Source organism: Argopecten irradians, chromosome 1, assembly GCF_041381155.1.
Source record: "Argopecten irradians isolate NY chromosome 1, Ai_NY, whole genome shotgun sequence".
Taxonomy (NCBI): domain Eukaryota; kingdom Metazoa; phylum Mollusca; class Bivalvia; order Pectinida; family Pectinidae; genus Argopecten; species Argopecten irradians.
In genome coordinates, this window is record NC_091134.1 from 69,119,480 (window position 1) to 69,137,927 (window position 18,448).

At 34.4% G+C, this 18,448-nt stretch overlaps 2 protein-coding genes across 2 annotated transcripts; one reads left to right on the forward strand and one right to left on the reverse strand.

Moving 5' to 3' along the window:
- Nucleotides 1-2,309: 2,309 nt before the first annotated feature.
- On the forward strand, nt 2,310-4,802 carry LOC138310921 (uncharacterized). Its single transcript, XM_069252291.1, has 5 exons — nt 2,310-2,449; nt 3,675-3,817; nt 3,933-4,046; nt 4,398-4,511; nt 4,780-4,802. Exons 1-5 carry the CDS (start codon nt 2,310-2,312, stop codon nt 4,800-4,802), a joined length of 534 nt encoding a protein of 177 aa, XP_069108392.1.
- A 2,677-nt stretch (nt 4,803-7,479) lies between these two features.
- Nucleotides 7,480-14,455, reverse strand: LOC138306755 (uncharacterized). Its single transcript, XM_069247229.1, has 6 exons — nt 14,257-14,455; nt 12,688-12,856; nt 11,710-12,230; nt 10,721-10,861; nt 8,027-8,133; nt 7,480-7,835 (listed from the first exon to the last, which is right to left on the reverse strand). Exons 1-6 carry the CDS (start codon nt 14,369-14,371, stop codon nt 7,641-7,643), a joined length of 1,248 nt encoding a protein of 415 aa, XP_069103330.1. The 5' UTR covers nt 14,372-14,455; the 3' UTR covers nt 7,480-7,640.
- Between the last annotated feature and the right edge of the window lie 3,993 nt (nt 14,456-18,448).

The following is an 18,448-nucleotide window of genomic DNA, read 5'->3' on the forward strand; positions in this document are numbered from 1 at the left end:
TGCGTTTTTGTTTTTGTTACTGAGAACAAATGCCAATATGACTTATCAATTGCACATATACCAGTGACATTTCAGTGAAGCAATTATTCTATGGTACATGAATACAATGAATCAACTGGATCAGTCCATTTCCGATAGAATATATCCTGGTGTTGCCATCCGAACGACCCATTCTTTTCAGACTTGCTGAATGATGGGAGAACTGGAAGCTGCCCAGTCGTGCAGTCGTAGAACTGAGGACATCCTAAACGTCGTCGGTATACCTCTGATGTTAGCAGTTATCGTAACGTTACCGTAGGAGGCCTTTGTTAGAGTAACCATGACGTCATCAAATTACTCTATCTAAAAATGTAGGGCTTACAGAAAAAAAACTTTTCTATAAATAAAACCAAAGCCAATTTCTATAGGAACGGACAAAGAAGTGGTCCCACAAAATTTACAACTATGATATGTGTCATAATGATAGCTTTAGAGATTATTGTTACCTTAATCGAAAGCTCTTCAATCATATTCACCATTTTCCCAGTTTGGAAGGCAAACTGAACATATATTCCAGACATTTCCATTTAGTTTTCAATTTTTATTGGCTACGTAAGGATTTTTCTGGCGTTGCTCACCTCTCCTCATCCATTGATTTCTGAACGGCCTTGACCTTTTTCATAAGTTTTCCTCCACAAACTTTACATATAAAACATTATCATGAATGGACGTAGCTTTATAATTTATAGTTCGTATCTAAAATATGTTTGTTACTATGATAACACAAACTATTGAACGTTGGAGTAAGACTGTTGTGTCTCTGTTGACATAGTAGCCTTCACCGTGCTGGCGACAAGCTGACAAATCTGACAGCTCCATAGTAGCCTTCACCGTGCTGGCGACAAGCTGACAAATCTGACAGCTCCACACACAATATGACAGCATTTCAATCTAAATATAGCATGGATCAAACAATCGACATATCATACTTTTAATGATTACAAATAAGTTTATTGCGAAGAAGACCTAATAACAGATAAAAGTATATGTACTAACACAAATTATTCATTGTTATGTTTACAAGTTGACAAATATACAATGCGGGCATACACGAGCACATATTAAATAACACTTTCATACTGATACTTATCAGGGCCTCTACATGTGTTTCAGGATGTTACAGGGCAATTCAAGGGGTGAAAATATTACATTTCACGTGTATCATGTATATCAGATTTTTAACATAAAATTATTATTTATTCAGCCACCTCCATGTCTTAATTATGTTTGTAAGCACATTTGGATGGCTCACATCTCCGACACGGCTCACTTGGCCTAAATGATGCTTCTCGTTCGAAAGTCTCGCGCTCCAAATATGGCAACTAGACTATATATGGAATGACCTACACTTTTTACTGCGAATGAAATATAATGTCAGAGAGATTTTAACATGAATTTTAAAAATTCTGTTTTACCTGTTGAGTGTTTCATTTCGTCACGGTTTCCGGTATTAAACATGGCAGCGTATTTGAACAGAACTATATGTGTGTTGTGTTTGCCTTTGATTTTACCACTTATAGTTGATGAAACAATCGAAAGGTTTGTGATTTGAATATTGATCATAGTTGTCATAACAATAAAGTAACATATGGATATTACTGGAAAAATATATTTTTATCAGCCTAAAAATGCCCGATGTGGATCACATCCAGGCTTGCAACACTCTCGGCAATGAGGTGGAATTCATACCCTGCCGGGAACGGAGTGGAGGCAAGCTATGAATATTCATTCTAGTTTATGATGAGAACACGCTGAATTTTGTGCTATACATGTAGCTCCATAACATAAAAGACTTTTTTTCTTATGTTTTAAGCTTATCCCGTAAAATTCGGATTTATGGCTATCGTTTTTCTTTGAAATCACTGTGCCGTTATTTCAGCTAATCACTGGCGGCTTTACAAACAACGCCGTCATTTTATATGATATGAAATGATACCAGAATTGTCGTTACAAGTAAGTATATATATTTTAATGATAAATAAAATTAAAACCACATTAAATGCAAATAAAATTTAAGTAAATGTAATACTATATTGGTAATATAAAATATTGATAAAAATGATATCACATATTGATAAGATCAAACCATATGATGATAAAACCATAAAATAAATGAAAACACAAATCCGTATGATATAGGCGTGTCATCTACAGCGTTTCATGTGGCTCCATACCCGTAAATACGTTTGTACGCATTGTAAGGTTGTCACGTGATTTTCATATACTCTACTAAAGGCATTGCACTTTGAAGCTGAAACGTTTAAGGTACGATGGTTGACCTAGAGGACATTTTCCCAGAGTTTGGATCTAAGTTACGCCAAAAAGACTTTGTACTGGAAGATGGGTATACATTTCTGAACCATGGATATGTAGGAGCTGTTCCTAAAGCAGTGGTTGAAACCCAGCAAAGGTAAGTGTGTATGGTAGGTGTTTAGTAATAATTCCATCAATCATTATAACTGTATAATAAACATCAAGTACTAAAATCATCGATTGTTTGGTCCTCAACATTTTCTATTATTCTTATTTCATAAGGATTTTCATGTTAACTGAATAAAAATACTTAAATCCGCTTTAAATTTGTAAACTCCAGCCAAACTATATTTCCTTAATAAATGTATAATCCGGGTAATTTTTTATTTTTTCTTTAAATTTTTATCATTGATCATAATGCTTGTCAACGAATCTTGAAGTTACGTATATTAGACTATCATTAATCTCCTTTGAATATCACATCATTTAGTGTTCATTATGCACATATGGGGCCTACATATATTTGTACAGGAGAATATTTTTCTATGCAATATATTCCATTTGAATATATATCTCTGCAAATCTTAATAATGCACTATTACATTATGTACTGCCAGAATTTCAAGGCCGATTATATCGTACAAAACCAACTCGAAACCACAGAAATATAATCTTAACAAACAGTCAGTTATCCAATGTCAAATAATAGATAATATTTTACGGAGAATCCTCAGAAAGAACTAAGGAGAAAGTTTGTGGGTCTTGAAAGGGAACGTGTGCTCTGGTATGTTGACCACACCAACCAAATATACCTAGACAAAATCGAGGACAGTCAAAATCTCAAACCATGACAGTGATAACGTAAACACGGAACATAAACATACGCAGTGAACAAGTCGAACCACATATAAAATATGGTATATACTATTAGGAAAAAAAACGCATGATACAATTTTGTATGTACAGTTTTCTCTATGCATCCTTGCGTTTCTCGAACCTTCGTCACCAGTCCAAATTTATCATTGCGATATGAAAAGGATCCTTAGAATATTGAACCAGCTGGGATAGTTGTTTGCAATGCTAAAGTGATTTATTACTGTTATTAACAAATCCATTTCCAAAAATCCTCATTTTATTTCCAAAAGTCCCCATTATATTCTTTATATAAATATAAACTGGAGTGTTTATTTGGCGTTTTTATTTGTTTTGTACCTTACCAATATGCGATTTGATAGAAACACGTCAAAGTGATACTGCTTATATTTATCATGTACAAGTCAATACTACGTAGGGTTTGATATATAATACGCATACTGCTGATTCATTTAAAATATACTGAAGAAATAATAATAATGAGGAGTATTTAACTATTTCCTTTATAGATTCCAAGACGAGGCGAGAAGACAACCAACCAATTCGTTCATGAGAAAGAAGCAATCTAATTGGATAAAGAGTCGTGACTCCGTAGCGGAGTTTCTATACGCCGATCCGGATGACGTCGTCCTTGTTCCAAATGTCACTTCAGGTAATTAAATAAATAATATACTACATATGTATTCATGTAATGAAAGAACCAAAATGTTGCTGTGAAGTTGTTTCAAAGAGAACAAGGTCAATGTATGTTGGTTGTTATCATACAGGTATCAACGCGATTTTGATGTCTATACCTTTCAAGGCTGGAGATACCATATTGGTCACAAATCAGGTTTTCCTGTCTACACTGAACGCATGCGCACAGCTCTTACACCATAAAGGTTAGTGAACGTACTGTGTTATTTCCCTCCAGGTTTATAGCTTTTAAATAGTTTGCTAGATACTTTAAACACTTATTGTTCAAAATAAAAGTAAAATAGATTGAATTTATGTGCTATATATACAATTACAATATATATCAAAATACGTTGCTCTACAGTTTATTGTATATTCAATTGATTGTTTTATTAATATTTTGTTGAATTTCTTGGCGAATAAAATCTGTCATTGTTATCAAAAATCATTTTATCACCGAATACACGGAATGAATCGAGTTATTACTAAATGTTTGCAGCAGTGGTATAAGTCGTGCACTCTGACAACAGTTCTAGTTATCATTGTTTTCTATATAGGTATAACGAACAGTGTAGTGGACATCATCCCACCCATCAAGGACACAAATCAAGTGGTCAAACTGTACAGGGATTCGCTGGACAGTATTCCAAACATCCGGGCAGTTGTGTTAGGTATGTTATGTCATATCCTGCGATGCTTGTTTTCTTTTTCTTATGACGTTGTAATGAATGATGTGCATTTAAAACAAATCTTCAGATATTGGCTTTATTTTTCATTTCCTTTTACATATATATATACATGTATGTGTATGTTTCTTTTTCCATTGTAAAATTTAACAATAAAACAACTAAATGACTGTTTGCCGTCCCTAATAATGCTAGTACGACATAACAGCCTCCAGTATCCTATCGATCATAACCTTGTTCCACTTATGTTCAGTTGATCCTCCATCTTTCTCTTAATACCTCGCTATGATGCATGATGTGTTTTTGTAAATCAGGTTTGCATTTTTTTGTAAATTAGGATTGCATTACTTCCCTTGTACTGTATTATATGAATAGTAAAATAGGAACCAGTTATAAATTACGTATATGTAACTACTAACTGTTTCAGATTATATATCGTGTCCATTTGCGATAATGTTTCCTGTGACAGAAATCGTCCAACTTTGTCAGAAGTATAATGTTGTTACAATTGTTGATGGTGCGCATGCTCCAGGACACATCCCTCTCAGTTTAAAACAAACAGAAGCTGACTTTTTTACAGGTACAGATATATTCCAATTCCAACTAGAAATTATATAAACACAAGGATTTCAATAAGCAAATCTGTACAAATCTAAACATAGGGATTGTTGACATTTCTGAAATTTTACCCTTTAATACATATTTCTTTCAAGAACTCTTTTGTGTTATCCGCAAATACTTAGTTGGAATGAAATGCAAGCCCTAACTGCGATTTTAAAGTGTAAGGGACTTTGATTCTTTAGAAAATCATCTGGTCCTCCTGCTGATCATTAATATCCGCTGAGAGTTAGGCCTACACCGACGATAAATCACTTCAAAAACACTTCTCCAATTCATAGTAAAACAGAGGTCTATAAATTAAACTGGTTACTTTAGCGATTCCACTTTTTTGTTTCAGGTAACTTCCATAAGTGGCTGTTCGCGCCCTGGGGATGTGCCTTCGTGTGGAAGAACAAGAGGTTGACTTTCCCGCTAAGGTCCCTCACCAGCTCCGCCGCAAATGCTGATATTGCGTCTCAGTTCTGTATGCAAGGAACCAGAGACGATAGCTGTTTTTATTCCTTACCGACCGCAATACAGTATATTAGAAAAAAAGGAGGACTTGTGAGTAAATATATCTAGATATAATCAACGACCGAAAATAAAACTGACTTTACGTTTGTCGCAAATACCGCTATTTGTTTATATCACATGATAATGATCATCAAGTCTTTCTTTATATATATATATATATTTTTTTTAACAGAAAAAAATCTGAAGGCTGCCACGGTTTTGGCCTTGGGGTCAGCCTTCAAAAATATAAACAAATGTTCCCACACAGGAGGGCTCTCATTCACCACACAACTTACATACATGTACTAGATGACTCATCACATTCATACCATCAACATAGACATTTATCACAAAAACATCACCTTCACTCAATTTTTCATAGTCTTTTATAATTTTTTTTTAATTTTTTCTTTCAAAGGAGAAAATTTCTGCGTACAATACCCGACTTTTACAAATGGCGTCCGAGTACCTTGTAAGGCTGTGGCAGACGAGTACATTAGACATCCCGACCTCCATGGAGCCACCATTCCTAAGGATGGTCCGTCTGCCGGATATCTATGGATTTAGCACCTCCCAGGTATCTAGTTTACAATTACTATAACGAAAGTTTACATGGGCATGTGATCTATACCTGAAGTTGAATGAAACATACATCTGCCCATTTAAGAAACAGTTTGGTTATAATTAACAGGACGATATCCAATCCCTGATGGACCTAATTTACCATGACCATAACATAGACGTCTGTCTGAAGTCCGTTAAAGACCAGCTGTACGTCCGTTTGTCTGTTCACATCTACAACTGTCTGGATGATTATAAGAAACTTGGGAATGCTGTCTTGTCGCTGGCGGATAGAGGAAGACGCAAAGATTACGGATTCTAATGTGGTATAAAAACTGCGTATACTGCTTTGATATTTAGGTTCGTAATTCAGATGATACTACGTACAAAATGTAAGTATCCTCACACAGGAGGAGATTCATCTAACACGCCATATAAAGATATTCCTGCTTTCAAATTTCTTTGAACATTAGCTTTTTATATTTAGACTATTTTGACTTAAACATATTTTTTATTTATAATTTATCTAGAATGTGATTTGACACGGATTTAACTTCTTACACAATTAATAGGTTCTTATAATCTCCATATGTTAATACTAAAACAGTGTTGATTTCATTTTCAAAAAATATTTCAACACTAATTACGAGGCAATATTGCTACGTACTTACAGCTGTCTATGCTATAGATTGATGAACGTTAATGTTTAAACATGCTTTATATGGTAGACTTTATGTTTTTTTCTTTTTTTCTTCTTTTTTTATGAAATGCATGTCAATTCCATTTTTTTATAAAAGGTAATCACCTAAAATAATATTTGTATACTTTGAAGCGTAAATAAGATGCAAGATTACATTAACATCCTTTATCTATCGCCAAAAATGGACTTCAAGAAATTTCTTTTTTTCCAAAATATTTGTACGTTATTTGTTATAGTTTTGTCAATGTCCAACACTATCCTATACAGTGTATACGTTTGTTTCGACTGATTACCATTGTTTTATTATTGTCGTAATATTTTGTGTGTATTTAGATTACAATAAAATTTTTGTTATTGACAGCAAACGTGTTGTGCATTGTTATAAGAAAAATGGGGAAAACAAATCTTTCTAACAAAACCAGCCCTTTAAATCAAAGTGGCGTAACTGTGGGGATATGTTAAATTATAGATAGCATGGGGAATCATTAGAGTAGATCTCTTAAAATGTAACCATTGCAAATAATGTAGAAAACGCTTGAAGTGAAAATGAAGTTAAAAATGATAAGATAAACGCAAACATCTGAAAATACTAATATACATTTTTTATTTGGAAGGATACGTAACAAAGACAACATGATTTATCAATTGCATATGCAGCAGGGGCATTACAATGGAACTATTATTCAAAGGTACATGAAAACAATGAATCAAATGGATCAGTCCACTTTCGGTAGAATATATCATGGTGTTGCCATCCGAACGGCCCATTCTTTCCAGACTTGCTGAGCGATGGGAGAACCGGAAGCTGCTAAGTCGTGCAGTCGTAGAACTGAGGACATCCTAAACGTCGTCGGTATACCTCTGATGTTAGCAGTTATCATAACGTTACCGTAGGAGGCCATTGTTGGATCAACCATGACGTCATCAAACTCGACCTACAAAAAGATTAAGGCTTAAAAGTAAAACTCTATAAAATAAAACCAAAGCTTACAAGGATGGACACAGAGGGAAAAAATTTGCTAGCTGATCACCTTTACCCTAATTAAAACCATAACAAATCATGTTCCCAGATCATTTACGGAAATATGTTTTTTTGAATTAAAAAGAGTAATTAGAGTATGATTACCATGGTGATGATGTTCTGGGAGTTGATGACCTCTCCGTAAATCTGGTTGAGCTCATCCATTGATTTCTGAATGGCCTTTACCTTGTCCACAAGGTTCCTCCCACAAACTGTACATTTAAAATCAGACTATTAATGACCGTACATAGTTATATAATGTATAGTTCTTATATGCATTTGTTATTATGTAGATATTATACAAATATAGCATTTTGATGAGGTCGAATCATGGTTATATCGACCAAAGAAAACATATTGACCGAGGACGTAGTCCGAGGTCGATATTTTTTCTGTGGTCAATAAAACCATGTATTGACCGAAATCAAAATGCTATAATTGTTTTATTATTTTTCTGGATTTTTTACATTTTGAAATGAGTGTGAAACTAAATAAGCACGCATTGCAAATTCTGCTTCGTGAAGACAGTTACAATCTTATAATTTTGTAACAAGTTTAGTTTAAAAACAACAAATGAAAACAGTATCAATTGATGCACTTCATGCTTTTATTACATGCACCCGTTGCATGCGTGATTGTAAATTGCATACATGTACTGTACATGTACTCCATTATACCTGTAGCTCCATGGCGGACACAGTCAATTAAATGTATAGTTTGTTCTTCGTTGAAATAATCCACTTCGACGCCAAACATAAATTAAAGATTCAGATTGACATTAAGATACATTCTCTTATGCTTAGTACTCCATTTCGTAAAATAAAATCGTATACATACAGAAGGATTAGCTTAGGTCTAATGTTGCTACTAGCCTAGGTGGAATTTTTAAAATAAACATCAAATGTATTCACTATCCAATGGCTCCAGTAGAACGAATAATCATACACTGCCTCCACTCCGTTCCCGGCAGTTAGTGTTGCAAGCCCTGATGTGATCCACATCGGGTACTTTGAGACTGATAAAAAAAAATCGGGTAATATCCTTATGTAACTGTATTGTTCTGACAACTATAATCAATATTCAATTCACAAACCGTTCAATTATCATGTTTCATCAACTATTAGTGATAAAATCCAAGGCAAACACAACACATGTATAATTTTGTTCAAATACGACGCCTTGTTTGATTTACCGGAAACCGTGACGAAATGAAACACTCAAAATATGTTTAAAAGTTTTAAAAAGCCAACAAACTAAGAATAAACATGGTGAAACTGAACAAATGTAAGTATTATATAAAATTTAGAGAAAAAGAATTTTTAAAGTTCATGTTATAAACTTTGTGACATCATATTTCTTTCGTAGTGAAATTTGTAGGTCTTTCCATATATGGTACTAGTTGCCATATTTGGAGCGCGAGACTTTCGAACGGGAAGCAACATGGCGGCCAAGTGAGCCGTTTCGGAGATGTGAGCCATTCAAAAGTGCTTAAAAACATAATTTAGAAATTGAGGTGGGTAAATAAATTTTGTGTTAAAAATGTTTGATATTGTTGAATTTAATTACAAAATTACATGACACACATGAAATGTAACATTTTCACCGCTGAAGTTTTGCACCACTACGGTCAATGGGACGGAATAGTAGATCTGACGACGACCATCTGTCAGAAATTTTCTGTCCGTCGTTCAGAGCTTCGTCATCGCAGCTATGGCTCCAGATGCTTAATGAATGTTATTCGATTATTTCCTACTCTCCTACCGTGATAATGTTGAAAATTTAAAAGTTTAAACTGTAGTAATCAGCTGGAAGTCATCATCATCTTTGATAGAAACCAAAACAATCAAAGTCGTCTATCACATTTTGTGGTTACGCTTTAAACTCAGGTCATCAAAGCGTTTGTTTCAAAGCGCCAGGAACACGAAGCGTTTTGGTAACGTAGATGATTATAGTATCTAAAAATAAACTACTTCCGGAAAACTCGTTTTTATTGGTGATCTCGTGGCGTATTTTTGACCAATGAGAAGTGACAAAAAATCCAGAAAAATGATAAAAAATTATTAAACACTGGTGTAAGGGTGTACATCTGATGAAACAAATGTCAATTTTACCGTGCAGGCGACAAACTGACAAATGGAACAGCTACACAGACAATATAACAACACTGTAATCTAAATTATATTAAAATATATCAGACCAAAACCAAATGAAATTCATGTATATCTAGACCTAATTCGGGCCAAGGTCTCACACGGGTGCGATAGGTGACAACGGAACATTAATATAAGTTAGACGTACTGCGCAACTCTGTCTTAGTAGCGCTTGAGATCATGATGTCAACCTAAAGCATAGGAATAGGATCTGGAAATTGGACGAATTGACTCAGAAAAGAAATAAAGATGTGATTACCTGGAAAATAAATCTCCATAATGGATAAAGGACTTTGATCATCAACATTATGACAGCCAGTAAGGAAAATAATAAGATATCTGCTTGTTATCTTGCCAACAGTCTTATATCAAAAGGAATATAACTACCAAAATAAAACGGGTTTCCGGATTATTGAGTTTTATTAGTATAATGTCCCATTAAAAGCCAATGTCATGTAAGGAAGTGCCTGGTTTATTAGTGGAGAGAAGCCGACGTACCCGGAGAAAACCACCGGCCAGCGGTTAGTACCTGTAGTAATAGTAACTGCCCCACATGGAATTCAAACTCGCGATCTAGAGAGGAGGGCTTATGGTAACATGTCGAGACATCTTAACCATTTGGTCACTTGTCAGATTTTGGTTGATGTACCTGTTACCATGGTATCCTGTCGGGTGCTGGGACATGACGAGCATTGCGGGGTCAGACTGGCACAGTTCTGGGACAAACTGCCGAACAGGAAGCTACACTCCTGGACCGCGCGTCTCCGTCGTCTACCCATAAATGTCCCGTCTGGAATGTGATAAATAATAATGTAAATATTTTACTACAGTGCCATTAACATTATATCATATGGGCATATGTATAAGGAAAAATATAATGTTGATATTCTACTACATAGACATTATCATTACATCATGTAGGTCAATGTATTAGGAAAAATATAATGTTGATATTCTACTACATAGACATTACATTATATCATATGGGCATATGTATTAGGAAAAATATAATGTTGATATTCTACTACATAGACATTACATTACATCATATGGGCATATGCATTAGATAAAATAATAATGTTAATATTCTACTACATAAACATTACATTATATCATGTAGGTCAATGTATTAGGTAAATAATAATGTTAATATTCTACTACATAAACATTATCATTACATCATGTAGGTCAATGTATTAGGTAAATAATAATGTTAATATTCTACTACATAGACATTATCATTACATCATGTAGGTCAATGTATTAGGTAAATAATAATGTTAATATTCTACTACATAGACATTATCATTACATCATGTAGGTCAATGTATTAGGTGAAATAATAATGTTAATATTCTACTACATAAACATATACATGACATTATGTTAAGATCAGCATTTCGATCCGCCATCTAAAATATTAATTATAGGGCTACTTTCAGTCATTTATCAGCTTTCACATCATCAAAGAACAAACATTTGATTTGAAAGCATAAAAAGCTTCACAGCATTAATCATTCTTGTTGCTCTATTTACTATTTATCAATTAAAAACATCGACAGAGAAAAAATCCACGACGTGGAAAAGAAATGTAGAGAAGGAATAATTCTTGTTTTACAAACTAGTACGATTGATTACCAAACATGTGTGACAAAGACTGTGAGAGTTGTTGGCTGAAATCCTGTCCCCATTGTGACATGGAGTCCCCGAAGGTATTAAGGTTGTGGTTCATCTGGCCAAGGTTAGCATGTAGCTGGCCCATGGATTGCTGAACACCCTGTCCAATGTTGTGTCCCATCGTTGAGAGAGACTGACTCAGATGCGCCATCGACTGTTGTAACTGTGCTTTCTCTTCATCTGTCATGTTTCGCACGACATTATTGGCTACATGGTTAAGACCCCCCACGAAGCTCCCGACCGCCATGTTGCCTAGATCACCATACACCCTACCGAGGTTAATACGAAGATTGTCGCCGATCTGAGAAATCGAGTTCACCATGAATCCTTCAGGGTTCATAATAGTAGAGCACGTGCGGGAAAATTGACTTCCGGTCAAAGAACAGACGGTCACCTGACTATGACCGTTGATATTGTTACTAGATACTGACATTCCGCCGGGCGAGTGCATGCTAAATGTCAGCGATTGGCATTGTTGGAATCTGAAATAAGAAGAAATGACAATCAATATTACATAGTATATATCGTAATTTTAGCATACATCTTGAAAATCTTTTAAAATTTACTTTTTCCTAACAACAAGTGGGGTGCTGTATGGCTATATGTTGACGTCTAGTCAAGCCTGTTAGCCAGTAGGACGGTAGGCTGACCATTGCGTAAAGTATATGAAAGAAAGAACAATATTTAAAACCCCTCACCACAGACACCAAAGTGAGTATTTCGGTCTGCCGGTAGGGAATGCATTCTTAATTGATTACAAAGCATACAAATTAACGAAAAAACAAACAATGCCGTTAAAATGTCATCATTAATGGTATGGGAAAAGAAAATATAAATTATTAATAATCATTAAACATAACAAATTGTTTTAATATTTCAGACATACAATCAGATAAAGGAAATAAATGTGTATTGAGTGACAGGTTGATGAACACTTACTTTTGCTGACAAACATTGTCGACACACTGAAGACAGTGACCGAGTGAGTCGTTGACCTTTCTCTGACAGCTGGTCAGTTGTGGCTGGATACCAGCCATGTACGTTTTACTGGACTCCAGCTCAGTGGTCACTTTGGTCAGTAAAGCCTTTCTCACCTGTCTGTTTAATGCTGAAATAAAACCATATAGTTGATGGCCATTTATCATTAATATAAAAAATTTTGATCAGCTCTTCTGAGAATGTAATCGCCGATGAAACATCGATGATAACCAATCTATATAGCATTAAGTGTAACACAATAAAGCTTAAAAGTAAAGTAAAACACTCTTCGTAACTAAACATGTTTGTATCTTCCAAATTTTCGACTCATTCGATCTTTCTCAAGGGCAAATCGTACGTATTCTTTAATTTCCAGTTGTTTTCCTTCTAGTTTTCTTATTGTAAATATGATTAAAGGACAATCTATATTTAAGTTAAGTTTGGGTCCAATCGAGGATATCTCTTGGAATGGGATCAGACCAAACAAAAGGCGCACTGATTAAATCACCTAAAATAGCAAACATCACTAGAAAACATCATTTCGGTCTAAAAAAAAGTGTAACAAGTCGGGGTCTGCATTCTTTAAAACATGTGATCAATATGGACTTCAAACATCTTAACTATAGGAAATCGAATTGCCTCGGTAATTGTGTCATGGCATGCATATACACCGAGATGTATAATTAGATCTGACAATAACAGCTCTGGTTAACTAAAATATCTTAAATGGGTTTCAGAAATATGATAAACAACTCTACAGTCTATTCAGTCTAATTAGGTTTTATCATATTCTTTCATTTGATATCCATTTATCTGTAAACCCTCTCTAAGATTTATCTAACTTGACAAAAATTGTGAAAATCATTCAAAGGCAAGGCCAAAAGTTTGACCATTTGTAAATATCACGATTTTTGGCAATACAGCCAAAATTTCTTTTGGGTTCTTATTTGACTTTATAATGCATTGCATTGTAATTCTTGAAGGTTAAAGAGGTTCCATCGCCGAGAGAGAATAAGCGATACAATTATTGATATTTAATCATGTTATATATATATGTCTAATTAATACAAAAAATTTAAACAATATATTTTGCATTTGGTGCATGCGCTATCAGTACTTCATTTCATATAAGACATACAATCAAGGAATTTTTCAGGACGCAATTAATTATTTTATCTTGAGGTAAAAATAAAAGCTCACAATTTTCAATGGTGGTAATGGTGTAAAGTAAGTAACTTTTGTAACTAAAGAAAAATAAAATTCGTCTGCTCCTGCTTTTTATTGAGAAAATCTTTAAAATTGCAGGTAACCTTTGACATAAATAAATTTCTTTTTTAATCAGTATAAAAACATATAACTTATGTCTACTTTTAATGCAAAATAAATCAATATTCATTAATTTATTCGTATATTCCTTATCTATTTACCTTATTTATATGTATTATCTTATTTATAAACCTATTCATTTATATTACTTATTTTGTTTATCTATTTCATTTATTTTTGTTTTGATATCAGATTCATACTTACTATCGAGATTTGCCGGATCCAGCAGCCGCCTGTGGGGAACTGTGGGTTGAGGTGGTGCCAATGTGGCTCCCCACACCCCACCTAGAATCGCCAGTCCTAAGATTACCCTCAACATATCTCCAATATATCTAGATAAGAGCAGTGTAAAGCTTTGTCAGACTGTCACGTCTACAAATGCTTTCTGCGTCTCTTATATGGAAGTGATATAGCTAAACCACAATCGGCTAAGGTCAGACAACTCTACACCAATACATATGGGCCTGGGGCGCATTTCACGATAGTCGTTCACGCCTCAAGATGAACAGCAGACATTATTTGTTTACATGTTGTCTCTATTTTAAAAAATGAAAAATCTACCTTTCTATCTTTATCGTGTTTGGTATGGTTATGCAATTAACTATCGTGATGTACATATCATTAACAATGAAAATTCTGTATATTTAAGTCCTACCAAATCATTCATAACTTTCAGTATTGGAAAACCTGACCAATATTTCAGTCATTTATATCATCTAGAACCCCATCGGTGCCCCTGTAGATGTTGTTGGTGCTCCATAATTGTGTCTGAGTTTTTGTCACCTGCATTTGTCTTCGTTCCCATATTTAACAGCCTACAGTAGACCAGCCTGTAGATAAGAACGCCTGTCTGCAGTAGCGCGGTGCACACTCTAGTCCGCCCATCATTCTCTACGTACATCAAAGTGCGATCGGCTAAACACTTCCTCCTGTTGTTTACATGTTCCATTATGTAATCAATTATTACTCAAGAAAATTTCCTATTGATATAATTAATGCCTAACTAGGCGTATGGCAAAATATGATGTGTACCTAGTTGTACTAGTTCAGGGTCAACTATAACTAAATACCTAAGCTATGTCGTAATATGTCTTCTTATTTCCTAGAAAGCGTACTGACAATTTATATTTCAGTTGTGGAGACTAATTGGTGCAAATATCATATTTAAATGATCATCTTATAACATTTAATACAGCCTTAGACAGAAGGACAGAATTTGTGGCATATGTAAGTAACTGATGTTTTCATACAGAAAATAATAATAATTTCAATCTTATTTTATGTTCAGGTTCTGTTGAAGCTACTTTGTATCTAGTATCATGGCTCACCAAAGATCTCCAAAACATACATCACGTTAAGCTGCTTGTTTGTTTATTATCTAGTATCATGGCTCACCAAAGATCTCCAAAACATATATCACGTTAAGCTGCTTGTTTATATGTTAACTAGTATCATGGCTCACCAAAGATCTCCAAAACATATATCACGTTAAGCTGCTTGTTTGTATATTATCTAGTATCATGGCTCACCAAAGATCTCCAAAACATATATCACGTTAAGCTGCTTGTTTGTATATTATCTAGTATCATGGCTCATCAAAGATCTCCAAAACATATATCATGTTAAGCTGCTTGTTTATATGTTATCTAGTATCATGGCTCACCAAAGATCTCCGAAACATATATCACGTTAAGCTGCTTGTTTATACGTTAACTAGTATCATGGCTCACCAAAGATCTCCAAAACATATATCATGTTAAGCTGCTTGTTTATACGTTAACTAGTATCATGGCTCACCAAAGATCTCCAAAACATATATCATGTTAAGCTGCTTGTTTATATGTTAACTAGTATCATGGCTCACCAAAGATCTCCAAAACATATATCATGTTAAGCTGCTTGTTTATATGTTATCTAGTATCATGGCTCACCAAAGATCTCCAAAATATATATCATGTTAAGCTGCTTGTTTGTTTATTATCTAGTATCATGGCTCACCAAAGATCTCCAAAACATATATCATGTTAAGCTGCTTGTTTATACGTTAACTAGTATCATGGCTCACCAAAGATCTCCAAAACATATATCACGTTAAGCTGCTTGTTTATACGTTAACTAGTATCATGGCTCACCAAAGATCTCCAAAACATACATCACGTTAAGCTGCTTGTTTGTTTATTATCTAGTATCATGGCTCACCAAAGATCTCCAAAACATACATCACGTTAAGCTGCTTGTTTGTATATTATCTAGTATCATGGCTCACCAAAGATCTCCAAAACATATATCACGTTAAGCTGCTTGTTTGTTTATTATCTAGTATCATGGCTCACCAAAGATCTCCAAAACATATATCACGTTAAGCTGCTTGTTTGTTTATTATCTAGTATCATGGCTCACCAAAGATCTCCAAAACATACATCACGTTAAGCTGCTTGTTTGTATATTATCTAGTATCATGGCTCACCAAAGATCTCCAAAACATATATCACGTTAAGCTGCTTGTTTATATGTTAACTAGTATCATGGCTCACCAAAGATCTCCAAAACATATATCACGTTAAGCTGCTTGTTTATATGTTAACTAGTATCATGGCTCACCAAAGATCTCCAAAACATATATCACGTTAAGCTGCTTGTTTATACGTTAACTAGTATCATGGCTCACCAAAGATCTCAAAAACATACATCACGTTAAGCTGCTTGTTTGTTTATTATCTAGTATCATGGCTCACCAAAGATCTCCAAAACATATATCACGTTAAGCTGCTTGTTTGTATATTATCTAGTATCATGGCTCACCAAAGATCTCCAAAACATACATCACGTTAAGCTGCTTGTTTGTTTGTTATCTAGTATCATGGCTCACCAAAGATCTCCAAAACATATATCACGTTAAGCTGCTTGTTTGTATATTATCTAGTATCATGGCTCACCAAAGATCTCCAAAACATACATCATGTTAAGCTGCTTGTTTGTATATTATCTAGTATCATGGCTCACCAAAGATCTCCAAAACATACATCACGTTAAGCTGCTTGTTTGTATATTATCTAGTATCATGGCTCACCAAAGATCTCCAAAACATACATCACGTTAAGCTGCTTGTTTGTATATTATCTAGTATCATGGCTCACCAAAGATCTCCAAAACATATATCACGTTAAGCTGCTTGTTTGTATATTATCTAGTATCATGGCTCACCAAAGATCTCCAAAACATATATCATGTTAAGCTGCTTGTTTGTATATTATCTAGTATCATGGCTCACCAAAGATCTCCAAAACATACATCACGTTAAGCTGCTTGTTTGTATATTATCTAGTATCATGGCTCACCAAAGATCTCCAAAACATACATCACGTTAAGCTGCTTGTTTGTTTATTATCTAGTATCATGGCTCACCAAAGATCTCCAAAACATATATCATGTTAAGCTGCTTGTTTATATGTTATCTAGTATCATGGCTCACCAAAGATCTCCAAAACATATATCATGTTAAGCTGCTTGTTTGTATATTATCTAGTATCATGGCTCACCAAAGATCTCCAAAACATACATCACGTTAAGCTGCTTGTTTGTATATTATCTAGTATCATGGCTCACCAAAGATCTCCAAAACATATATCACGTTAAGCTGCTTGTTTGATATTATCTAGTATCATGGCTCACCAAAGATCTCCAAAACATATATCACGTTAAGCTGCTTGTTTGTATATTATCTAGTATCATGGCTCACCAAAGATCTCCAAAACATATATCATGTTAAGCTGCTTGTTTATACGTTAACTAGTATCATGGCTCACCAAAGATCTCCAAGACATATATCACGTTAAGCTGCTTGTTTGTATATTATCTAGTATCATGGCTCACCAAAGATCTCCAAAACATATATCACGTTAAGCTGCTTGTTTATATGTTAACTAGTATCATGGATCACCAAAGATCTCCAAAACATATATCACGTTAAGCTGCTTGTTTATATGTTAACTAGTATCATGGCTCACCAAAGATCTCAAAAACATATATCACGTTAAGCTGCTTGTTTGTATATTATCTAGTATCATGGCTCACCAAAGATCTCCAAAACATACATCACGTTAAGCTGCTTGTTTGTATATTATCTAGTATCATGGCTCACCAAAGATCTCCAAAACATATATCATGTTAAGCTGCTTGTTTGTATATTATCTAGTATCATGGCTCACCAAAGATCTCCAAAACATACATCACGTTAAGCTGCTTGTTTATATGTGATCTAGTATCATGGCTCACCAAAGATCTCCAAAACATATATCATGTTAAGCTGCTTGTTTGTATATTATCTAGTATCATGGCTCACCAAAGATCTCCAAAACATACATCACGTTAAGCTGCTTGTTTATACGTTAACTAG